Source organism: Diaporthe citri (assembly GCF_014595645.1).
Source record: "Diaporthe citri strain NFHF-8-4 chromosome Unknown scaffold_6, whole genome shotgun sequence".
Classification (NCBI taxonomy): Eukaryota; Fungi; Ascomycota; class Sordariomycetes; order Diaporthales; family Diaporthaceae; genus Diaporthe; species Diaporthe citri.
In genome coordinates this window covers 1,010,530-1,034,256 of record NW_025064851.1, presented here as the reverse complement: position 1 = coordinate 1,034,256, position 23,727 = coordinate 1,010,530, and the positions used below count along the sequence as shown (strand labels likewise).

General features: G+C 57.0%; 8 protein-coding genes across 8 annotated transcripts; 5 read left to right on the top strand and 3 right to left on the bottom strand.

Annotated features, from left to right (window-relative positions):
• Window positions 1-1,000: 1,000 nt before the first annotated feature.
• On the bottom strand, window positions 1,001-1,948 carry INS49_012305 (uncharacterized protein; the record flags this gene model as incomplete). Its single annotated transcript, XM_043173009.1, has 1 exon — window positions 1,001-1,948. One exon carries the CDS (start codon window positions 1,946-1,948, stop codon window positions 1,001-1,003), a length of 948 nt encoding a protein of 315 aa, XP_043022306.1.
• Window positions 1,949-2,614: 666 nt separating this feature from the next.
• On the top strand, window positions 2,615-4,301 carry INS49_012304 (uncharacterized protein; the record flags this gene model as incomplete). The annotated part of the gene is made up of 2 exons (XM_043173008.1): window positions 2,615-3,591; window positions 3,698-4,301. 2 exons carry the CDS (start codon window positions 2,615-2,617, stop codon window positions 4,299-4,301), a joined length of 1,581 nt encoding a protein of 526 aa, XP_043022305.1.
• Window positions 4,302-5,117: 816 nt separating this feature from the next.
• Window positions 5,118-7,043, bottom strand: INS49_012303 (uncharacterized protein; the record flags this gene model as incomplete). Its single annotated transcript, XM_043173007.1, has 2 exons — window positions 5,118-6,613; window positions 6,812-7,043. The coding sequence occupies 2 exons, from the start codon at window positions 7,041-7,043 to the stop codon at window positions 5,118-5,120; spliced, it is 1,728 nt and encodes a 575-aa protein (XP_043022304.1).
• Window positions 7,044-8,156: 1,113 nt separating this feature from the next.
• On the top strand, window positions 8,157-8,543 carry INS49_012302 (uncharacterized protein; the record flags this gene model as incomplete). The annotated part of the gene is made up of 2 exons (XM_043173006.1): window positions 8,157-8,476; window positions 8,537-8,543. The coding sequence occupies 2 exons, from the start codon at window positions 8,157-8,159 to the stop codon at window positions 8,541-8,543; spliced, it is 327 nt and encodes a 108-aa protein (XP_043022303.1).
• A 2,971-nt stretch (window positions 8,544-11,514) lies between these two features.
• Window positions 11,515-14,196, top strand: INS49_012301 (uncharacterized protein; the record flags this gene model as incomplete). Its single annotated transcript, XM_043173005.1, has 3 exons — window positions 11,515-11,522; window positions 11,575-11,680; window positions 11,815-14,196. 3 exons carry the CDS (start codon window positions 11,515-11,517, stop codon window positions 14,194-14,196), a joined length of 2,496 nt encoding a protein of 831 aa, XP_043022302.1.
• Window positions 14,197-16,646: 2,450 nt separating this feature from the next.
• INS49_012300 (uncharacterized protein) lies at window positions 16,647-18,213 on the bottom strand (the record flags this gene model as incomplete). Its single annotated transcript, XM_043173004.1, has 3 exons — window positions 16,647-16,669; window positions 16,761-18,111; window positions 18,178-18,213. 3 exons carry the CDS (start codon window positions 18,211-18,213, stop codon window positions 16,647-16,649), a joined length of 1,410 nt encoding a protein of 469 aa, XP_043022301.1.
• A 1,364-nt stretch (window positions 18,214-19,577) lies between these two features.
• On the top strand, window positions 19,578-21,369 carry INS49_012299 (uncharacterized protein; the record flags this gene model as incomplete). Its single annotated transcript, XM_043173003.1, has 3 exons — window positions 19,578-19,869; window positions 19,927-20,750; window positions 20,947-21,369. The coding sequence occupies 3 exons, from the start codon at window positions 19,578-19,580 to the stop codon at window positions 21,367-21,369; spliced, it is 1,539 nt and encodes a 512-aa protein (XP_043022300.1).
• A 1,317-nt stretch (window positions 21,370-22,686) lies between these two features.
• INS49_012298 (uncharacterized protein) lies at window positions 22,687-23,298 on the top strand (the record flags this gene model as incomplete). The annotated part of the gene is made up of 2 exons (XM_043173002.1): window positions 22,687-22,983; window positions 23,053-23,298. 2 exons carry the CDS (start codon window positions 22,687-22,689, stop codon window positions 23,296-23,298), a joined length of 543 nt encoding a protein of 180 aa, XP_043022299.1.
• Between the last annotated feature and the right edge of the window lie 429 nt (window positions 23,299-23,727).

Genomic DNA, 23,727 nt, shown 5'->3' with positions numbered 1-23,727 from the left:
GCGATAAGGGTATTGGCGGGGTGTTTCGCTGCCGGCTCGGCCGTTGCACCCCATAGGCACTCGGGATGACGCCCGAGAGCTTATCCCTGACGTGCCTGACAGCTCGACAGCACCCCGAAGAGGAGCTGCCTTCCCCACATTGATCGCCGTTGCAGGCAGAGGCTGATCGGGGTGGACGCCCGATCTTGGGCCTGCATTCAACCCACACCTGCGCCACATTATCACCAGGCCACTCTTTTCCTGCCGTACATTTTTGGACATTCCAACACGAAAAAGCACAACAAAAAAAGATGAAAAATTCGATGAATTGTATTTGTCATTTCTACCATTGGGAGAGCTGTCTGTCGATCGACGGAGACATGATCCGAAATATCTGACGCCGCCATGTGAAACTGTCATGGCCCAAGGTATGTTTTTCCATGTCATGTTCACAATAATGAGACCCGTTCTCGATGGGTGGACTAGCAGTTGCCATCTCGGGTGTTCACGACCATGGCGGAATGACACCGTGACCGTGTGGTATTGGCAAGCTGTGCAGCTCTTACATCCTTTCGCCTCAAGTCGCAATCTCCACTCCAGTGTGCGGTTCTCGACCACGACCGCACAACGTTAAGGTGAATTGTAACAGCATCAAGTCCTGCAGAATTTGTGCAAAATTAGCGCAGCCCTAGGACGTGGATCGAACATGAATGTGTAACGGAGATTGACTTCAGACAAGGTGAGAAGATTGTTTAAACGCGGTTTTTGTCGTCACAGTACCACTGCCTGCATGGTATTGGATCCCATGGAGTCGCGATACTTTGCTGGCCCCGCGGCGATCATCATGGTCGGTAAAAGTAAACAACAGGAATGAGAAAGATGCTTACGAGGCATGCCCGACCAACTACTGCCTCTGCGGCAATGCGTATCAACCCCAGCACTTTTTCGAGGCTTATATGTCGTGTGAACATAGGATTTCCACCCGTATTTTCAGATGCAAAATCCATAGACCACCTCAAGCTCAAGACTCGGGCCTGAACTTGCCGCGCTTCTGCCTCAAGGCCTGGACCTTCCTCTTGTCCTCGTCGAACTTCTTGATCAGCTCGGCCTGCTCCGCCTTCTTCCTCTCGCGCAGCTGGAAGCGGTAGAAGTTGGTCAGCTCCTCCTTCTTCTTCTGCTCGCGGTCCAGCATCTTCTTGCGCGCCTCCTCGGCCTCGTCCCTCCTCGCCGGGGCCGCGCGCCCGCCCCTCGTGACCGTGACGAAGCCGTCCTCATCCGGCTCGTTACGCAGCCTCTTGGCCATCTCTGCGGCCTCCTTCTCTTTGCGGTTGAACACGGTGAAGAATGCGTCCACGGACTGCTGAAGGATCTCCGTGGGTGGGAAGGATAGCTTGTTGTGCGCCTGGATCCAGTGAGGCCCCAGCGGTGGGACCTTCTCTTTGACACCCTCGCCCCAGACCGGGTATTTCTTGCTCTTGTGAACCTTTGCGATGGCCTTCAGCACAATCTCCACACTCTTCTTGTCGGCGAGGACGATGACCGCTGTGCTGCCACTCCGGTGCAGCTCTCGCGTCCATGTTGGGGGCAGCCGCGCCACTTGCTCTACCTCGTCCTCGGATTCGGAATCGGACTCGTCGCGCTTGCGTTTCCGTGATGCAACGGAGGCGAGCCGTGCGGCCTGGGCGGGCTCCAGAGAGACTGGCTTCCCCTTTCTGTCTGACTCGAATGATATGGACTCGAACTTGCCGTTACCAGCAAGGGTGGCGATTATGGCGCGGAAGTGCGCTTCTGTGCTGTCGACGGGGACGTTGGTTAGGAAAAGACTGCGGTCGTCGTCGGCGGTGGGACGGTTTGGCGCATGTCGTCGGGCGTAGACATAATGTGTGGTGGTTTGAGGATATGACGGTAAAGGCGACATACTCAGTGGCAAGACCGAGAACTCGCCTATCGTCTTTGGTATTGAAAGCATGGTTGCTGTTGAGGGCGCTGCAGGTGCAGATGGATGATAGTTGCGAAATCATAAATTGCCTTCGGCTTGATGGCAGCTTAAATCGCATCAAGAAATTCACAGCTTGGTTCCTTATCTTATCGGCTACTGGCAGGACCGCACTTCTGCCACGCCGAATCGGCTCCGAGCATGGACAGGCACTGTAACTGAGGCAGGTGCAAGTCAGACTACAACAGGTGTGAGACATTCCACAACACCACGCATTTTTTATTCTCTGCTGCAACGGAGCTGTGTCCAAAGACTTCACTGCCAATTTTTCGACCATGATTTGAATTGACTAAATTCGCCCCGGGCCGGTCCCCAAGGCCTTGTGGTCTACGTCCAAATGACCGCCAAGAGTGTAAATCACAGTACAGACACGGGACTCGCCGACCGTCACATTACCGGCAGTCAATGTCGTCAATGGACAAAGTTTGCTCCATCTTACATTTTGGACTTCACACCTTTGTGGAAGACAACCAAGCCTGTTCTTTGCCATGCTATTGCCATGAACCGTTAGTCTCGCCTAGGCTAACCATCTACTGAGCTCCAAATGGTCTACCGAGCATTTCCTTGGACACACTACGCGGTTGTCGAGCGCCGAGAAATCCTTTTGGGCCTTTGAGCCGCCGCTTGACGCCTCAAACCATGGCTTTCAAGGCCGCCCGATACCTCCAGCACTTCGTCTCGGGCGAAAAGAAAGCGCCAAACTCCAGACCCCCTCACTTCCTGGCTTTTCGGTCGTCTAGCACGTTCATCCTCGCGACCGTTTGTATCGCCATCTTCACCGATATCCTGCTCTATGGCATCATCGTGCCGGTCATCCCATTCGCACTGACCAGCCGAGTCGGCGTCGACGAGGACTCCGTGCAGACGTGGAATGCCATTCTCCTGGCATGTTACACCATTGCCCTCTTCATCGGCAGCCCCCTGGTCGGGCTGTATGCTGATCACACGTCCTCAAGGAGATGGCCTCTTCTCATCGGCCTGGTTTCTCTGGCGGGCTCAACCATCTTCCTCTGCCTGGGGAGAACTATCGCCCTTCTTATCATCGGCAGGATCCTGCAAGGCCTGAGTGCGGCCATAGTATGGACTGTTGGACTGGCCCTGATGGTTGACACTGTGCCAGACAAGATTGGCGAGGCAATGGGATACTCAGCCATTGCCATGTCCATGGGCCTGCTGGTCTCGCCTGCCATCGGCGGGGCCGTCTTTGCTGCGAAGGGTTACTACGCTGTGTACTATATCGCTTTTGGTTGCATTTTTCTTGACATTATCCTGCGCTTGATTCTCATCGAAAAGAAGATCGCGAGGCAGTGGATTAGTGATCAAGAGGAGTCCTCAGGTTCCAGTCCCGGCGCGGCTGGAGAGTCTGCTGGAGAAACAGCCGAGGCTGCCGAAGCGCCAGAGATGAGCGTGATGCACGATGAGAAGCAGGTCGGAGGAGCAGGTCCAGGTCACGATGGTGGCAACAGTAATATTGATTCAGAAGCTACTGCGGTGCCACCAGCAGCACCGTCCATCGTCGCGAGCGGGAGGACAGCGAAGCACCCCAAGCTGCGGCTCCTCAAATCGCGACGTCTTCTGGCTGCAAACTTTGGAATCATCATCCAAGCCGGTGCGATGTGAGTCATCGCCATCCTCGCCACGCACACTCCAAACCCCCGCTCACCGCTCCTCCATCCAAGCTCAAAAGAAAAACTCTGCTGACCATCACACCACCACGACAAGGATCTCGTGGGACACGGTCGGGCCGCTGTTTGTCAAAGACACCTTCAACTGGTCCTCGACAGCCGCGGGCCTGATTTTCTTCGCGATCTTCATCCCAGCCTTCATATCCCCTGTTGTGGGCTGGATGTGCGACCGCTACGGCGCGAGGTGGCCCACGACAGCCGGCTTCGCAGCCTCCATCCCCGTGCTGGTCTGCCTGCGCTTCGTTACCGACAACACCATCGGCCACAAGGTCCTCCTGGGCGCCCTGCTGGCCCTCCTGGGCGTCACCCTGACCTTCGCCAACACGCCGCTGATGGCCGAGATCACCTACGCCATCGACGCGGAGGAGGCCGCCAGCCCGGGCGTCTTCGGGAGGAATGGCGTGTACGGGCTCGGCTACGGGCTGTTCTGCACGTCGTTTGCCCTCGGAGGCTCCGTGGGCAGCCTGATGTCGGGGTACGTGATGGACCGCAACGGCTGGGGCACGCTGACCTGGGTGCTGGCGGTATGGATGGCGAGCGGGGCGGTTGTCGTCGCCTATGGCGTGGGAGGAGGCAAAACTGCGACTGCCAAAGGTAGTCCCGAGGCTGCAGCTGGTGCTGACATAGAGAGCGCGGCGTGATCACGGGTTCCCGTGAGGACTGATGAGAGACGTGGCCAACGCTCGCCTCGCGTGTGGCTGGCTAAGGTGTGCTCCTGCTGTGTAACCACATGCCTCTACCTCACACAGCGGCTTTGCACAGCCTCGACCTGTGAGACACATTAATTTACGGTCCGAATGGACGTCACACTATGGTGAATGTGTCTGTCTTCCGTGGGTCCGTTCCGACGAGGATAAGGCTCTGGGTGTTCACGTGGCGTCCTACAATGCGGGACTGTCTCACTGATCGCCCTCTAATCGAACATGGGACTGCAGAGCCGCATATTGCAAGGCATTCTCCCTGCACACTCAGGAGTTCTATGCGCACACTGCATCGACTGCATGCAGCCTGACCTAAGCTTCATTGGACCACGGGATGCTGGGTCCGCTCATGCGCCCGCCAGAACTTTCCAGCAAAAGTCTAGAACTCTTCAAGAACGGCATTTTCCTATGCCGCTCTTCCCCGTCCCGTCACTTATCGGAGTGAAACATGTTTCCTGATCCAAGGTCGTGCATGTAATGGTTGACGCGGAATTTGTGCACATTGGTTCACACCTACCTACACCCCCTCAATATGAATCAATAGCCCGCCGGAATCCATAGACGATCGCTTCCGGAAGACGGCATGCTCCGTCACAGACCTCAACTCGATGACAGTGATCTGCAGCCTCGCCATGTACGCAATATCCTCACCTGTGGCCCAGCACCACCAGCCTGCAAGGGGCCCTTAGCGAGCCTGCCGAGGTCGACGCGACAAGTCGCTTAGGGCGACAGTGAACCAACCGAAACCCCGAATCATCATATCTCAATAGTAATCCTCCCGACCCCGCGACTAACACAGCTCAGCATAGACCCGGCAGCCTTATCCTCCTCCCCCAGCGCAGAGCCGCGGTGATCCGCCCTCCCCGCGCGCAGCCTGACCACACACGTCCCGCAGTTCCCCACCTCGCACGACGACGGCACCTGGTCAACGCCGAAGCGCGCCTGCAGGGCCTCGAGCAGGGACTCGTCGGCCCGCACCTTCACCTCCGCGTCGTCCCTGTTGGCCACGACGGCCTCGAACGGGTCCCCGCCCGACTCGGCCTGGAACGCCTCGAAGTGCACCTCCTCGGGTGGTATACCCGCGGCGCGCGTCTCCCGCAGAGCCTCGTCCATCATGCGCGGGGGCCCGCAGAAGTATAGCCTCGAGTTCCACGGCATAGCTTTGATTATATCGCGGATGCTGAGGCGCTCGCCGGCGGAAGCATCATAGAGGGTCACCACGTCTCTGCCGAGTCCCAGTACGCGCCCCGCGAAGGGAACGTCGTCGGCGCTGCGCACGGCGTAGTGTAGACTCGCGTCGAAGTTGGACTTCCTCAGCGCTTCGAGAAGCGACAGGAACGCCGTGATGCCCACGCCGCCCGCGACGAAGACGTGGCTGCTGCACGAGGTGACGAGCCTCATCCCCGTGATACGGCCGACTTGGATGACATCTCCCGGCGTGGCTGTCTCATGAAGATGCCGCGACGCGCCACGCGAGTCTGGCTCAAGGGCGACCCCAAGCTCGAGGCGGTTCCTGTCGCCGCCCACGATCGAGTACGCGCGCACGAGGGGATCGGCCCGCCCTGGGACGGGGATGCGGACCTTGGCGTGCGAGCCCTGGCCTATGCCCTCGGCCTCTGGCAGGGGGTCCACGGCCTCGAGGACGAAAGATATGATCCGGCCCGTCTGCCGCTGCTTCTCGGCGATCTTGAAGTCCCTCCACTGGGCAGGGTCATCTTCCTCGTCTTCCTCCAGACCCTGGTCCCGCCTGGCCTTGGCCCTGAGCTTCGCCGCCCTGCTGACGAACGCGTCGTGGCACTCCTTGCCAAATTCAGGAATGGCAGCCAGCTCCTCAGTGGCGGCCAGGTCGCTCGTGTTGCGGTGGAGGTACTCCTGGATGCGCTCGATGGTCCAGCGCGGGTGAGGCCTTTCAACCAGCCGGATCTCGTCGCCGGCCGCGACGTTCCCTTCGCGCAGGACGCGGTAGTACCAGCCGGTGCGGCTTAAGCGCCACGTGTTTGGCGCAAAGCCTTTAAGCTCGAATCGATGATTCAGCTTGAAGCAGGGCTGCCGAGGCAGGCTGACCTGCAGGAGCAACCCCCCACCGTCCATGTCACTGGTGCCAGCCCCGCCAACGGACATGATATCACCAATACAGACATTTCGCTCGTTCATGTGCCGCGTGACAAAGTTCTCACCAAAGCCGCCCGGGATAAAGCGCGAAGCTGCGGAGTTGAACTCGGACTGCCATGTTGGGTAATGGCTGCAGCAGTCTAGTGGCGTTAGAAGGGGTCAGCAAGGTCTCGCGTGATGTGACTATGCAGCATCTAGTGCCGTGTGTGGGCATGTGTGTATATGTGTGAGCAAGTAGTCTCTTTGGGGGCCGTCATTTAGGTACTCATGCTCAACATACCAGCGGAGAAAGGGGACGACTAAAAGGAAAAAGCAGCACGTTTAGCTGCCCAACTCACACCCGTGAACAGCCTTGTCTGGTCCCCCGTGAAATGTAAGGTCGTGCTCGTCCCCGTCTATGCCGAGCTTTCCGACGTGCACCGGCTCGTCGAGGAGCGACTTGTCAATTCCGGACTCGATGTTGAGCCCCTTGTACTTTTTCAACTTCCCTGAGCGGACCTCGAGGATGGTGTCACTCGTGAACGGCGCGTACAGGTCGGCGACTTCTTCCCTTGCGGCCGTTTTGTCCATTTCCAAAGAGTAACTCAACGGTCCGGTCTGTCAAACAGACAGGCGAGAAAAGTGAAACAAAGAATTGATCAAGTGCTTATCCTGCAAACTGGATGAGATACAGGCGCAATGAGTGAATAATTACGGTAGTCGAAGGAGGTGGGGGAGTACAAACTACAAAAGCCGCCTTCCTCGTCGGGATTTGAGCTGACTAAGCTTAGACGCGGAATCCGCGGACAAGAGACTACCGGCAGTCTCGAGATAGCATGAGCAATATGGGACGGATGATGTTTATCATGAACAGTATCGTGCCCCTTACTAAGACTTGTTGTCTCTTGTCCCCAAGGCGTTGTCCCCAAGACGGTTGAGCGGTCACGTTTGGGTTGATGCACCTCATGTTCACCCGAGGTCGGAATCGGGTCCTCTTCCCGAGGCCAGGGAAAAGGGGTCCAGGCCCGTCCGTGAAGCCCGTCTAGCCCTTTTCTGAACTCTTGGACGAACCGGTGGCCCTGGATCAGGTGCTATTTCGCGTGGGTGGCGAGATTGTGCGTTTCATGGTCATAAACACCTGAATGCCTGCATCGCGGGCGGCCATCAACAGACAGACTCGTGGCCTGCCCGAGCGGGTGGGAACCAGTCGGCCACGACTGGTGGAATCCAGTTGGCCTCGAAAACTCCAGACTGATGAAACCGCCTCCAACTGCAACTCGAAGCCACGTCTCTATTTGATTGCATGGCTTGCAGATTCGCTCGCCGCCGGACCCACGGCCTGTACACAAGCCCGACTTCTTCGGGGCCCGAAGCAGTCGCAGACCAAGACATGGCGTAAAGGCCAGGGACCAGACGTGGTCGAAACAAAGTCGTACGAGTGATGAAGAGATGAAGATGGCCTCAAGCCACCAGGAAGTTTTTCAACTCCAAACAAAACGAGTGGTGCTAGCTCGAGTCTCCGGTATATATCCATGGCTCATGCCCGTCGATCATCTCAAAGAACATGTAGATTCAGCAGCAAGCACCTCACTCCCAATCAATCATTTCCAGTCATTCGTTCAATCAGAAAAGATCCAAATAGCCAGGTGCTATTCATTTCCAAATCAAGAGGAGAAAAAGCAAAGTGAAACCAGAAGCCCCAAGATGAAGCTCACGGCCAACTCCGCACTCGCCTGCCTCGCCGCGCTGGCCGCTACGGCAACAGCAACTCCCTTCAGCAAGCGCGCCAGCTTTAGCGGCTACATCACGCCCATCGGCGAGATCAGCAACGCAGGTGCCTTATCAGCCTGCGGCCAGGAGTACGTCACGGGCAGCATGTTCGTTGCCGTCCAGCCGTCGCTGCTGCCGGCCGACTGCTCGCCGGCCCCGATCTCCATCCAGTGCAACGGCGCCACCGTGACCGCCCAGGTCGTCGACAAGTGCATGGGTTGCGGGGCCGACCACATCGACGTCTCTGCTGCCGTGTATGTTGCCTGTGGAGGTAAGGAGGGAGGCATCGACCCCATTCAGGGTGCTAAATGGAGCTTTTAAGGGGTTAGCCCTGTCCTTTGGGCCACGGGAATCATGTGTTCATGGCGCTGGTCAGAGTGTCCTGGTGAGCTCTGAGACACCGGCTGTGCCGCCCTGGGATTTGATGAGCATATTTGATTCCTTACAGAGCCCCTGAAAGCCTCCTCGGCTCCAAGCATCGGGGATGATCTCGTATTTAGCAAGTTGACGCGGTACCAAAAAGATGTTGGGGTTCAGTGAGCTTCCGTGGTGGATCGACGCTGGTTTGGAAGGGCTGGCTTGTACAGCTGGAGTACGTTACTCCTTGTCATTCGTTAGCAAGGGTCGGCGGTAGAAAGAGCTTTGATAAACATCCACGATTGACGACAGGAGAATAGACCAATAGAGCTCTATAATCCGAATGTTTGTGAACCATTGGGATAAACTTTCGTCTCATGAGTAGGGACGGTGACTCCATGTCCCACAAGTGAGTCGTCTGTGCTTTGAACAGCCAAGACACACATGTACTGTGTCAGCAGGTCGGACTCAAACCGTTGAACGCCTCGAAGAGTTCGCGACAAGTTCTCCGGGACGTCCCTGTAACGATATCGCACAAGGCCTGCTTACGCACGACTTCGTGCTCGACCAGCCTTTCCTTTTCAGATCCTTCTTGCAGAACAAAAGCTGCACTTGTCAGCACGGGAAAGGCACGGGGGCAGGAGCAGGTGCGGAACCAGTTATGTCCGACGGCCAACGGTTTTCAGATGCGAGATTTGTACACCCCGCTCACCATGCCGAGCACGCAGGCTGCACACCACCCGCGACTGCATCAGCATGTGTTCGTCTAACGTCGTGCCGTCCCACCGTGAACTGGCTGGGCCCTCCGTCACCTTGCTCCGCAAGGCAGATTCCGCCCTTGCGAGCATGAGCAATGGGCCGCAGGACGCACGCGGTAAACGCGGTCTAACCCTTTGGAGGCTGATGGGGGCTCCCTTCCCCGCAATACGATCATTCTGGCCCAGGAGTTCTGTCCTGCGGGCGAGCGGTGGCGACGATAGATTCGGGAAGCCTCTCCACGCCATCTGCTGCTGCCTGGACGAGCCCAACGGACGGTGAGCTCGAAGTGGAGAATGCCCGTCCTACCCGAATCCTTGCCACAACCTGAATCCGCAACTAGACGATGATAATCAGCGAGCCCGCTGATGATCGTCTCGAGGACCGTGTCTTGCCCCTCCCGGCTCCAGACATCCCCGGTGGTATCGATCCATGTCGTTCCTTTGGGCTGCGGGTGGTCCTCGTCCAACTGGACACATGACCCTCTCCTCTTGACCAGTTCCAGCTTGTGTGCCACTCGAAATACGACACCAGGCGATGGATCTGCCCCATGGTGTGTCTTAGTGTCAATATTGCGGCTCAATATTGCGGCTCAAAACAGCCTCGTCGGGGATAGCCTTCCGGTAGAGGCTGGGAGAGGGTCTCGTTGGAGGGTCGAGCGCATTCTGATGCATCCTCTGCCTTCGCAGCTAGCCACACTTGCCACCTCGGTGGATGGGTGATAAGACCTAGAACGGAGATTGTCGTCGTCTCGATGAAGAGCAAGGCACCCAATGGCCAGGGCCGAAGGGCTCGGTGGTAAGTTGACATTGCGTTTCTCAGCGGGAGCTCTCCCACCGGGAGCCTTCCCATGGAACGAGACGACGCCCGTCAAACCCCCGCTGGGCAAGGATCAGGGGGCGAGCGAAGTTGCAGCTTGAGGCTCTGCTCATACAAAATAAGATGAGATTCATTTCGATGGGGGCAGACCATTCGAGGGGAAGCCCGCGGTCGGTGCATGTCCAGGGCAAGAGGCACAAGAACAGTGTTGGGGGCGGCACAGTTAGTTGAGCCTCATCAAGGGGTCGCAAACAAGGTGGCAGGAGCTGACGTTGTCGGAATGCCTGGGTGTTGCGCTTGGTTGGGTGAGCAACAGCCGAGCCGAGCGTGGAAACCTTGGAAGGAAGGAGTGTGTGTACAGGGTTTATTTGTCTGGCAGGGCTGGGGACTGGCCCTTCCAAGCTTGGTTGTGAGCGAAGCTGCCTCCACAGAGCCGCATTACCCAGCGTGATTGGTTCAGTGAGACTTTCCAATGCGGGCGGAGATCTGGCACCTGGAACGAGCGCCCTGGAATGCCGACCAATTCCACCACCTTTCCGTCTCCTCCGCAACGAGCGAGAGTCAGCTCTGACGACGGGGCTCATATCACCCATTCCCGCCGAGCCACTCCCCGATCGGTTGGTTCGACAGCCTTCCCAATCCCACACCAGCGTTTTGCGCCTTAGTATCAATGTCTGGACATGGAACTCCCTGCCACTGCTTCCCCTCCTCCATTTCGAGGCTCCCCACGCGGAGCCGCATTCGACCATGGCGTGCGATGGGTTACGGCCTTCAAGTTGGCCATGCGGCTCAAGTGATCCTACCTGACTTAGCGAGAGAAGCTGAGAGACAATCGCGAGTTGCTGTTGTCTCAACCCGTGTCATTTCCCACATGTCACACTCCTGGTCTGGTCTGCTGTTCTTGGCGACCTGTCAGCCCTTACACAGTGCTCACCATGAGCTTCTCAGGTGCTGCGTATCTCATTGTCGTTGTACGAGAGGTGACTTTGTTGTCACCAAAACAATCGCCATAGGCTTGAGTTTCATTCCACCTAAGTCCATCTCTGATCCAGTGTCTTTTTGCACACCCCAATCGTACAGGTAGGGGGGCCAAAAAGCGGGAGAGACCGCCTTTGCTGAATTCAATAAGGCTCTGTAACCCCTCCTTCTCAACTATATCTACTGCCCATTCCAGCCCTCGACACACCAGGCTCTCAATTTCATGCATCCATCTCCAAGGCCAAAGTTCGTCCTTTCCCTCCTAAAGCTACACTTTGGCCCTTCACGTCTTCTTTGGGACTCGCAGGCACGCGCGGGATCCACAAGAGAGCCGGGCACCTCTTCATAGACCACCGAGACACAATGGCCAGGACGGTCAAGAATGCCTAGGTACTGAGAGTAGGGTCATGTCTCTAAGCAAACTCCCATATGAGATTATTAGCCTCATAGTACAGGAGCTGGAAATCGACGACGTCTTCCACCTGAGCCTGTCGCCCCGCTTCAACTATCTCATCAAGGAGGACAGAGTCTGCAAGTCAATTCTAGAGGTACTGTCCAAACGAACCCAAGCCCTTTCCGATCCCGGCTCTGACTGAGGGATACGAGGTTCTGGCTTGGGCTCGCCACCAAGGGCAGCACGACACGCATGGGATCAATTTGAGCTGACGAGTTTGTGGCGCAGTCAAGGGCACCCGCAACCGCCGAGGCCGCAGAAGCAAGATCGACTCACAAATATGCCTCCGCCCTGCGGAGGCTGTACAAACGGCGGCAGGCCATACGAACCGCCGCCCCATTCACGGCCGCTATCGTTGCGGTGGCGGAATCATGGATCTACGTGAACGGCACTCTGTGCCACATATCAGAGCGGATGCTGCGAGTCCTGGACTTACACAAGTCTAGCGGTGAAGAGACCATCATCGACGTGAGAGCCTTATTGGACGAGGCCATCACCGCATCCCGGGGTGCCCGAAAATACAAGTTCCAGATTCTTCACTACGCCGAGGGGATCGTCTCATGCCTCTACATCCATTGCAGACCAGTCGTGGAGAGCTGGCTAGTTGTCTTCAATGTCAGCGAGCGCACTCTGTTGACCACCCTCAGTCTGGACACAACATACAAGATATTTGTCCGAAATGACCGCAACTATCTCTACTTCGGAACACACTCGGAGTTCGGCGACGACGGGTTCCGGCGATGGGTTCTCATGGGCTATGACATCCATGGCGGTCGGTGGTTTGACCAGAAGGTTCACCTCCTGGACATGGTGGGCTCCGACATTGGGCAATCGATCGCCTTCGAGATCATAGACGGCAAATTTTATGGGCTGTCCAACCAGACCAGCTTCGAGGTTGACGAGGTCGACTGGACTTCGCACTACCACTGCTTCAGGTTCCCCGTTGCGGCGCCGAAGCCAAAGACAACCGAGAGGTCTGTCAAGGACAAGATGTGGCGAAGACAGCACGCAGAGGGGCCGATCGATGACCGGTGGTCATTCATTCGCCTCCTCCGTGATGAACGGGACCCAAAGCAGCTACAGGTCCTCGAGTCCCGGAAGGAGTGGCTTGCTGGGAGTTCGGGCCGGCGTAATTACTACACCACCCGGCTGGTCTTCCCGGAGAAGGCAGCCGACTCAGAAGACGGAGGCAGCAACCCCAGGGATCCAAACCCCAACACCGTCGGCGGTGGTATAATAATCAACCCAGTCACCGACACCGTCCCGGAGGTGAGACCACATACCGGTTACGACCTACCGCACAGCACGACTCCGCCCCGGCCACGCTGTCCGTTTAGCACACACGCAGGCGATGACGCCTCGACGGCACTCATGTTCACCCTCAGCAAGTGCTTCATACGTTCATACCACCCTCCAAGCCAGACGTTCCTGGACCTGGTCGACGACCCGGAGCCCAGCACCTCCCCAGACGCTTTGCCGAGACTCCGCCTCCGGGCCGGGTCCCGCAAGCTCCGTCCCGCTCAGGCCATTCTGGCGGACCCGGTGGCGCGAGACCCGGCCCAGCCGCACGCACGCCGCGCCGCCAGACTATACGAGTCAGGGGCCAGCAACAAGATCACATTCTGGCCGCCGACGGCCGAGGAAGCTGACGACACGCGCACCGATCCAGCACTCCTGGAGGAGCTCCACCGCGTCGTCAATCCGCCTGAGCACGCGGGCGCCGTGAGGGGCGCGTGGGACGAGCGGTCACTGATCTACTCCACGGGCGGCGGGCACTCCCGGGACGGCTCGATGCAGGCGCTCGTTTTCGTGAGCTTCGATCCTGGCATCTGCCTGCCGGGGCTGAAGCAGTGGGGGGACGAGCGACGCGACAGTGGCTACGAGACTGGCAACGGGGAGGGAGAAGAGAACAGGGACATTCCCTATTGGCCTACTGAGCCTGCGGGTGAGGAATTGAGGTGTCACGACGATACGGGTAAGGGAAAAGGAAAGCAGCAGCAGGTGCCCGCATCCCCGCCGCTGGAAGCGGACGATGGTGACCCGGCTCCCCCCTCCCCTCTCCAGTCCGACGGCTATTGTCCCGGCTGGACGCCTGAGGCGACATTTGACTGGGGCGTCGAGGTTACCGGTGGGGAAGATCGGGCCAAGGAGAAGGGGAAAGCGGCAGGGGATGCTGCAGCCTCGTGTGGTGATGTCTCTGGTGGTGGAGGAGGTGATAGGGGAGATGGTGATCTCAACGGAACTGGGCGGGATGCAGACGCTGGCGCAGACGCAGGCGCAGATGCAGATGCAGACGCAGTGCCGCTGCTGGGTGTTGGCGTCGGCGATTCGTTCAGCTCCACCGGGCAGGCATTCTCGTCTTTTTCCTCGTTTTATTCCGCGGATGATGGTGCGTCAGGCGGCTCGGGCGCGTCCTCGTCACAACAACAGCCGCAGCCTCGCGCCGCCCCAGCAGCAGCAGCAACGCCGACGAACCAGGTTCCCGATTGTAAATGGGCACGCACGGGAATGGCCATGTGGCAGGAGATCGGGACTGGATTCAATGGACTGCCGGATTTCACAAGCCCGAGGATGCAAAGGGGCGGAGAAAGAAATGCAGGCTGGCAATGAGACAGTGGCATACACTCACCCGTCCACCCATCCACCCATCCACACATACCTTGGCCCAACAAGTGGTGGACAAGTGCACAAGGGAGAGAGACAGCATGCAGTGAAACGGAAGGTGCAGGGTAATCATCGAGAACGTGATGAGATGGAATGGAAAGCAGCATGTTCGCGGCGCGAGGTGGTCACACTCTGGCTGTTTCTTCTTCCCCATGTAGAAGGTGAAGAATGTGGATTAGCCCTCGTTGCAGGATAATACTAGGTAATCTCATCACGCATAGCCGAAAGTAACAAAACAAGAGCTATAATTGCCAGTGCCACCCCCCTTTCCCGCCCCTTCTCTCGAAGCCTCGCGCAACAGTCAGCTGGCGCCCGCCAGCCCGGGGATCTCCCAACCACCCACAGAGAAGAGCCTCAACGTTGGGAAATAGCAATGCACCAGGCAACACCTCAACACCCTGGATGCTCCGGGACAAAAGCATCCAGCACCTCATTTTCAAAAAAAGAGGCAGTCCAGTTATATTCACAGGAGTCACCTCCGGCCCAGCATGCCCAGCCCGCGAGAGCCTACATATGTGCAGAGTTGGTGGCGCGGGAAGGGGGCAAGAAGGGCACACCAGGCCCATCCGGCCCTGGGTGTAAGACAGGCATGCACTAGGCCATGTTCTCTTCCGAGAAGACAAGGCATATTTCGTGCGCGCGGGGCAAGGCTGACTTGGGACGATCGCGCGGGCGGGCCCTCGCAGGATTCGACTCCATGGTGCCCCGTCTTGCCTGATGCCTAGGCAGCCTGACGCCGAGGGAGGGTGGTGGGTCGCCCTGGTTCGCACTTGGCCGGGCTGGCTGCTGGGGGCCGTCTTCCGAAGGGACAAAACAACAGAGTGCGGCCTGTGCTTTTTGGAAACCTGGTTGGTCGGAGCCAAAAAAAAAAAAAAAAAAAAAAAAGATACCTAAGGGCGCCGTTGCTGACCAAGAAGGCCAATTTGGCCAAAGGGGGCCGTCTAAGCAAGCTCTGTCAGATTTCCTTTGCAGCAGGGGCCCGGGCTTTTACCTTCGTGATGGGGTCGAGGGTTAACGCGGTAAGATGGGGCTCTCGATGCGGGGGAGGGCCCTGTGCGCCGAGTCTTTTGACAGTTTGAGGCTCCGAGTTTGGCGTGAATCCTTCGTTCGGTGAGGGTGGTGTTCGTCCGATGGTGTGGTTGGGGGTTTATCTCCTGGCAAGGCTCCAAGGTGGGCAACTCTGTTGGCCACTCTGATACCAGGGCGGAATCGTTGACGATGTTCAATAAAAAATCAATTCTTTGTAGTAATTCAATCCATTTCCGTCGAGAGATAATTATTGCTGCTAAACAAATGGAGAGCCCTGACAAATTGCAGCAGAGTTGACCCATATTCCCCAAACCTCACCTCACACCTTTCACGACACCGGACCACCCTAAGCCCACGTACGGCCGTACCTTCACGATTCGGCGAGGCTCTGTTCCAAGTTACGTATCATATATGTACGACAACCAGAAGCATCCTCCCGGGCGGTCCCAGCACGACAGACGATATCGATCTGCCCCCACCCGATCGCCAGCCTACCTACATGTACGTGCACGGCAGAAGCTCCGCGCTGTATGAGGACCGTTCGGGACATCTGATGCATATTGAGCCTACACCATGGGGCAGTCAGACAAAGTCCCGTGGTCTAAGTCTATTCCACCGAGGCAAAGCGGGTCCCCACGCGCAGGCACATGATGGGGTGTGGCCCCCTCCTGTGTCCAACACGCCGTGCAAATGGCCGACTAATGCGGGAAACCCACTCAGTCCGTATACTTCTTCCGACGCACATGACCAACGGCACACGCGAGGCTCTCTTACCCACCGACAAGGTGATCACAAGGGGTTTCCAGAAGATGTGGTAAGAAAAGGCTCCGGCAGCACCTCGCCGTAGATAGATTCTCCTACCTAGGGTGGAGTTCCCAAGTCAACCCAACGTGGCAGGCTCCCCTGCGCTATCTAAAGGTGGAAAACACACCAAACCTAGCCTGATATTCCCCATCACTCCTCAACCCGTCCTGCTTGCACAAGAACACCATTCCCACACCGACATGCGGGTAGGTTCCAAGCGCAAGGTGGAAGAGTGGGTGGGGTGGGATAGGCAGGCAGGCAGGTCCAGCAGATACCATGAAAATGCTTCTCTTCCCCCGCCCTTCTTAGCCCAACGCCGCTCACAGAGAAGACCGAAAACAAAACGCATAACAGCACTTGCGGGGTATTGCGTAAGGACACCCTGTATGCTTTATCCTTTTCTTACTCCATACAAAACGATCGATCGATCAGTCGGCTGGTCGCCAAAAGCCAACTTGCTTCCTACCATCCATCCAATTAATTCCACCACGAGATGGCCCTGCGGTCCTCTTGAAAGGGACAGGGGACAGGGCGGACGTCCCTGTCTGACTTCGGTCATTGACTCAGCCCAGACTGACATAGTTACCTGTAGGAACACTTGTTAGCCATTTTATTCAGCCTCAACACCCCGTGGGAGAGGGGTTAAGGGGAGGGGGAGACCGATTTCATGTACTGACCTGGGAACTGCCCCTGCTTGCCTTGGAGCTTTCCAATCCACCACTCGTTCTCATTCTGTGTCCTGCTCACAATCTCGATGACATCTCCGGCCCGGAAGCTCAGATCTCCCTCTGCTTGCGCCGAGTAGTCATACAGGGCCGTCACCGTCTCGGCAGCTGGGGTGGCACTTAGTCTGCTGGGCTTGGGCTTCGGGGGTGGAGGCTTGGCCTTTGCGGCAGCAGCCGCGGCCAGAGATGCTGACTTGGGGCTCGTCAGCGGCGGAGACGTCGGTCCGGCTGAGTACGGCGGAGGTGGGTTCTCCACGCTTGCTGTGCGCTGGTGGAATCCTGCCTTGGTCGGCGCGGCTGATGGAGAGCCAAGACCCGGCGTTGCAGACCCGAGCCCCGGCGTTGGGGACCCCAGTCCCGGGGATGCGGATCCGAGCGCTGACGGACCTGCAGTTGTTGATGCCGAGGGCGTCGGGCTTGTTGGGCCTTGGGTAAGTAGGCCGGCTGGTCGATTCCCCTCGAGCGCTGCTGGCTTCGGTTGGTATTTGGGCGGTCTCCGCTGTCCGGTTGATTTGAACTTGACTATCGACAGCTTCTCGGCCCGCTCTTGGATGTCACCCCGTTTCTGATGGAAAGCATCCTCAATGTCAAGCGTCAAGTCGAAGTATCCGATGTCGCAGCGCTGCATCCTCTCGTGGAGCGTGTAGAAGATGTTGAGCTGCATGTAATAGAATGACTGGAACAGGGGTTTGATGAACTCCTGCTCCAGAAGAAATAGCTTAGGCAACTCATCCTTCAGCAAATCGTTGAAATAGTTATAGTCCTGGGTCGCCGCCTCCACGTCGTTCTCTGCCTTCCACATGGCCTTCTCATCCTTGATCGACTTGTCCTTCTTGTCCTGGAGCTTCTTCAGGGTCGCCCGATGCCTGTCGTAGTCTAGCTTCTTGTGCTCACGCTTCACGATCTGCTTGCGAATAATCTTGATGACGTCCGTCAACTCGTTGGCTGGCCGGATAACCCTACTCTCTATCATTTCCAACTCGGGCGCCAAGGTCTCCTGCAAATCTTTCACAACAGCCTCGTACTCTTCGCAGGCCTGAATGCCCTCGGGGTTTGCGTGGACCACCAGGGAGTCTGGGTCCGACATCCGGCCGCTGATGGGCTTGTAGATCTCGGCGATCGCTTTGGAGAACTCGATCTGGTGGTTCAGCATGCTATTGATGGCCTCGAAATACTTTTTGCTCTCATCGTGGAGCTTCTTGGTCTCGTTCTCTAGCTCCTGAAACCGTCGTTCCGAATCGATGTAGACGGCATCTTTCGTGTGTTCGCCAATGTTGAACTTGTGCTTGAAAGTTTGCGGCGCCTATAGGATGCACATGTTAGCCATTGTGCGAAAGGGGGAGGGGTGGCGAAGCTGTGCAGCACTGACCCGCGTTATGCTCTTGGAAAACCCCCGAAAACTCATCTTCACTCAATCAAGTGCGCCTGTATCACTTTACGGCTGCGCAGGCTTTGCGATCGAGCGGGACTGTTCGGGTCTGGTTGTGTGTACAGTTCGTGATAATGGTAGTGGTGGTTGATGTGGTTGCGACCGCAGGGAGGTGTTGGTGAGAGTGGACGTGGGGGATCAGGAAGCAGCGTCGATGACCCGCGGAGATGATGATGATGATGCTGTTGGTGGTGGCTTGTCTTGCGACTATGACTTTGCAGCAGTCAGAAAAAGGAACTCGGTGACGGCAATGTGGCTGTGCCGGCACCCGTCAGCTCGCTGCTTCCTCCTCAGGATCTTGGGCCAAGGCCAAGGTGGTAGCGCATCGCCCGTCCAAGAGGATGTCCAGGGAACGGGTCAAATGAGGGTCCCGTCGAACAGAGAGACCGGAGCCGAGGTCGCGCGGGATCGTCGGTCTCGAGGTGCTTGTGGTGTCGGCGGGTTCTGAGGGCTACGTCGGTGCTTTGCAGATGGCTGCAGATGTTTCAGGAAGGGACAGAGGGGTTCAGCTGATGTATTGCTGCTATGTATGGACGAGGAACTGTAATTGGGTGTCGGTGGTGACGATGTCTATGCTCATCCAAAGCCCAGCCAAGTCAGGTCAGGCAGCTCAATTCGGGTCGGTCCAGTCGTCCAGCAACTTCGATTTCACTGCCACCCCGTCCGCGTCCAAAAACGTCAGTGCCCAGACGGTGGGGCTTGGTGGCAGAGTGGACATGCGTCATCGCCTTACCACAGCACAGCGGCTCCTCTCCGTCGCATCGGTACGTACTACTCGTGCACAGCACATGTGACTGGCTGACTGTGCCGTGCAACCGTACTGCAACCAGGCCGTTTCGTTTGCTCCTCTCGCCAGTACTTGATATCCCCTTCGCAGCTTGGCCCATTCTCAACAACAATTTCTCGTAGCTGCTGCTCAAAATACCTGGAAATTAGGTTGCATGATGCACCGAATTGGTTTCGCATAATCGATGTCAGTATCCTGCACAAATCTTTCCTGGTGTCAGTCGGCGGGACCGAGCTGCCGGTTTCGCAGAAACTCTCCAGTGCTCTGCAGATACTCCGTTGGCGAATGCGGGCACTGAAAAGCCCAACTCAGCTAGAGTGGGACTCTGGGGCCCGTTGCGGATTAGTGCTTACTCACGCGGCCATTTCGGCCAATCACACACTTGACTTTATCAGATCTTAGGACCGATCACCGAGGAACTGCCATCCGACTGAATCATCAAGAATCCATCCTGAGAAAATTATCAGATCGAGGACCTCCGAGCTTCTTTTCAACTCCTCCCTTCACATCAACCTACCTCATCTACCTAAAACCCCCCCCCCCCCTACCCACGATGACCAGTATCGGATCATCTGCATTGAGGCAGGCGTCGCGCCTGACCTCCAAGAATACATCATTATCAGCCTCCCTGCGACGGGCGTCACGGACACCCAAGGTGGCGACAGTCCTGCCCCAGACAGCAGCATCACGGCGATGCTACGTCACTGAGACTAAGAGAGACAATGCACAAGTAGCAGAGCCCAAGATTGAGACTGCGATACGCCTGGACAAGGCAGCTCTGCAGAACTCGGGTCTGGCCGTGGGGGCACAGCAGGATGGGAACATGCTCGTCAGTCCCATGGCAGGTAGGAGCTCCCGGATCCGTCGGCAAATGCGTGCGGTGGTTGACTGACCCCGAATAGAGGTTCTGAAGGAAGCCACATTGATGGATGAGGGTCAACGGCCGATATATCTCGACATGCAAGCCACCACACCCGTCGACCCTCGCGTGCTCGACGCGATGCTCCCTTTCTACGTCAATGTATTCGGAAACCCGCACTCCCGAACACATGCTTACGGCTGGGAGAGCGAGAAGGCGGTCGAGGAAGCGCGAGGGCACATTGCGAGGCTCATTGGTGCCGACCCGAAAGAGATCATCTTCACCAGCGGCGCCACGGAGAGTAATAATATGAGTATCAAGGGCGTGGCGAGATTCTTTGGCCGGTCGGGCAAGAAGAGGCATATCATCACCACCCAGACCGAGCACAAGTGCGTCCTGGACAGCTGCAGGCATCTGCAGGACGAGGGCTACGAAGTCACCTACCTTCCCGTGATGGACAACGGGCTGGTCAATATGGACGAGCTCAAGGCCGCGATCAGGCCCGAAACGGCGCTTGTCAGTATCATGACTGTCAACAACGAGATCGGAGTCATCCAGCCGATCGAGGAGATTGGCAAGCTCTGCCGGCAGAACAAGGTGTTCTTCCACACAGATGCCGCGCAGGCCGTCGGCAAGATCCCGTTGGATGTCAACGCCATGAACATTGACTTGATGTCAATCTCATCACACAAAATCTATGGTCCCAAGGGCATTGGAGCCTGTTACGTCCGGAGACGGCCTCGTGTGAGGATTGACCCTATCATCAGCGGAGGCGGTCAAGAGAGAGGGTTGAGGAGCGGTACCCTCGCGCCACCGCTGGTTGCCGGCTTTGGAGAGGCGTGCCGCATCGCCTACGAAGAGATGCCGGTAAGTTTGGAGCGTCACCACTTGTTTTCCCCTCCCACCTGATGATATGCTGTACTTGCATGGCTTTCTGAATTCCCGTGACAAGGAATCTCATGTTGAAAAATAGCACTCTGTCTGATTTGGAACCCTTCCCCACACATTGTCTCCCATGATCCCTATTTTGGTCGTCAGTGCCATGACTGACATCTCAAAACAGTATGACACGAAGCGCATCAAGTATCTCTCGGACAAGCTGCTGAAGGGCCTCCTCGCCCTGGAGCACACCAGCCAGAACGGCGACCCGAACCATTTCTATCCCGGCTGTGTCAATGTGTCCTTCGCTTACGTGGAGGGTGAATCCCTTCTTATGGCTCTAAAGGACATCGCCCTTTCATCCGGCAGTGCCTGCACATCAGCGTCGCTGGAGCCCAGCTACGTCTTGAGGGCTCTGGGCAACAGTGACGAGAGCGCGCACTCCAGCATCCGGTTCGGTATTGGGCGCTTTACCACGGACCTCGAGATCGACTACGTTCTCAAGGCAGTGCAGGAGCGGGTGACGTTCCTTCGCGAGCTCAGTCCTCTCTGGGAGTTGGTCCAGGAGGGTGTCGACTTGAACACCATTCAATGGAGCCAGCATTAGTGGACTAATAGCGTTGCCTGAACCCTCAGGTGATCATCAACCAAGGACGCGTTGCTTGGTGACTACATTCATTCAAGCTGTTGTAAATAATTGTACTGGGAGATACCATGGTTCGGGGCTTGCTGGGGCGTGCGGACATTTTCGTCGACGGTCAACAAACTCACTTTGCGGCGTTATGGCATTCATGAACACACGGGAGGGATCAAGCAAGCACGTCACTCTGGACTGATGAATGATACGGGCGGATATGTACAGGCACGGAAATATACTCTGCGGTCGTTACGACAATCACGGGACAAAGATGGGCATCTCGGCTCTCCCTTCACTGCGCTAAGATGATGCGCCTTTGTATGCTGGTGACGGAATATGGCGAGCTTCCTTGATGCTGCCCGGCCCAACTGCAGCTCGCCTGCTGCATGGGTACGTACGTGCCATGCCGGCAATTGAAAGCTGCTCGCTCACGGACTGGCTGAGATGCTTGACTGCCAAGGTCGGTCAGGACGACGATCTGCCACTTCCCGCTGTCAATTCTGGTGGGTTAGGTTTACTTGTTGGTGTGGTCCAATGGCCAGCCGGTCACAAGGGAAATTCTCATCTCGCAGAGGCGTGTTGTCCAGGGTGTGCATGTGTGTGACCTCCTACGCACATCTACTAAGGGTTTGGGCAGCGGGGCTAGAGACTCTTCCTTCTTCCATTCCGCGACCATCAACACGGTCCGCCCAATTACGTAGGTGTCTTGCACTACGGCCGAAGCTGATACATATCGCCAGATCCAGGCCACGTTCCATCGTGCAAAGAACCAGGAGCCTGTCAAAGAGCCATCTGGTAGCGTGACGGATCTAGAGCAGGTGGTTGGTGCCATTTGGCCGCTAGTCCAAAGCAGTAGCGTGGGCCAGTCTGCTCGTAGAGGCGCGTGTTTGTGTGTGGTGTAAGTGGTGGTGACATCACCCCCTGGCCGTCAAAGGGCTGGCCGTTTTGACGTCATCGCCACTTCCCGCTCCCTCAAGCAGCAGCCACTGGCTTCCTACAGTAGACGCATTGTCTCACGAGCTTCAGGCAGGAGGGGCACTAGGCGACTGGGAAGGTACGTAAGTGCATGTGAATGGCAAACAAGGCTGGCTGCCTTGGGTACGGTGGTACATACGACGAGCTCTGGTCTACGTATTAAAAGGTGCTCCCTCCTCCTACGTCAACAACTTCTGTTGATTTCCTATCCCACCAGCAACACAACACAACAACAAAACTCTTGACACCTTGAGCTCTTCGTCTTCAAGACCAATCTACCCAACAAACCAAAACACCTCACAACCAACCATCATGTCTGCCGACAAGGACAACACCTCCACTCTCCAGGCTGCTATTGACAGCGTCTCCGGCACCGTTCAGTCCGCTATTGGCGCCGTTACGGGCAACACTGCCGACCAGACCAAGGGCGATGCCAAGCAGGACAAGGCATCAGCCGAGCACGATGCTTCCAAGGCCGCCGTCAAGCTGCCCGGTGCCACCGTCTCCGCCTCGGGCGCCACGAGCGACCACCCCGACCGCAGCGCTGGCAGCTACAACCAAACCGTTGGCTCCGCGAAGGAGACCGTTGGCAACCTGATCGGATCTGAGGTAAGCTTGATTGCGATTCAACAGAACACCCACGCCGGATATTCAGCATACTAATATCATATCCCACAGAACCTGAAGACCCAGGGACGCAACCAGAACCTTGAGGGCCAGCAGCAGGAGGCCAAGGGACAGCTCTCGGACCTCGGCTCAGGAATCGCGGACCGCGTCTCTGGAACAGTAGGTGGCGCCGTCGCCGGTATCACCGGTAACACGGCTGCCCAGGCCGAGTACCAGAAGCAGCACGACACTGGCAAGACCCAGCAGCGCGGTGCCGAGCACGACATCCAGAAGCAGGCCGAGGCCGAATCCAAGTAGAGGAATTCACCACGGATGTGGAGCTTGAGCTGAACGACGTTAAGCACATGCGCTCGCGAGAACATGATTTTGATACCCCGACATTGAGGAAGGACATGACGATTCTTGCATTGGTGTGGACGGTTATGTGGAAGCGTTCTGTCGCGGCCCTAGGTAGATAATCTAAAGCATAAATATCCACCCCACTTTGACTTCCCAACCTGATGACAATATTCTGTGATGTGGAATGGCTGCTGTGTGAGAATAATGCGCTAGGACCGACCTCAACTGCTTGATGTGTTGGAATGGATCTCCGACTCAGCTTGAAGCCCCCCAGGAAGTCCAATCATTGGTCTATCAAGACAATGAGAGATCCCAAGCTGCCATGTTTTCCACGACGAGAGACATACACATGAAAAGGAAAACAAAACGCACAAGGCCAGGACAGGT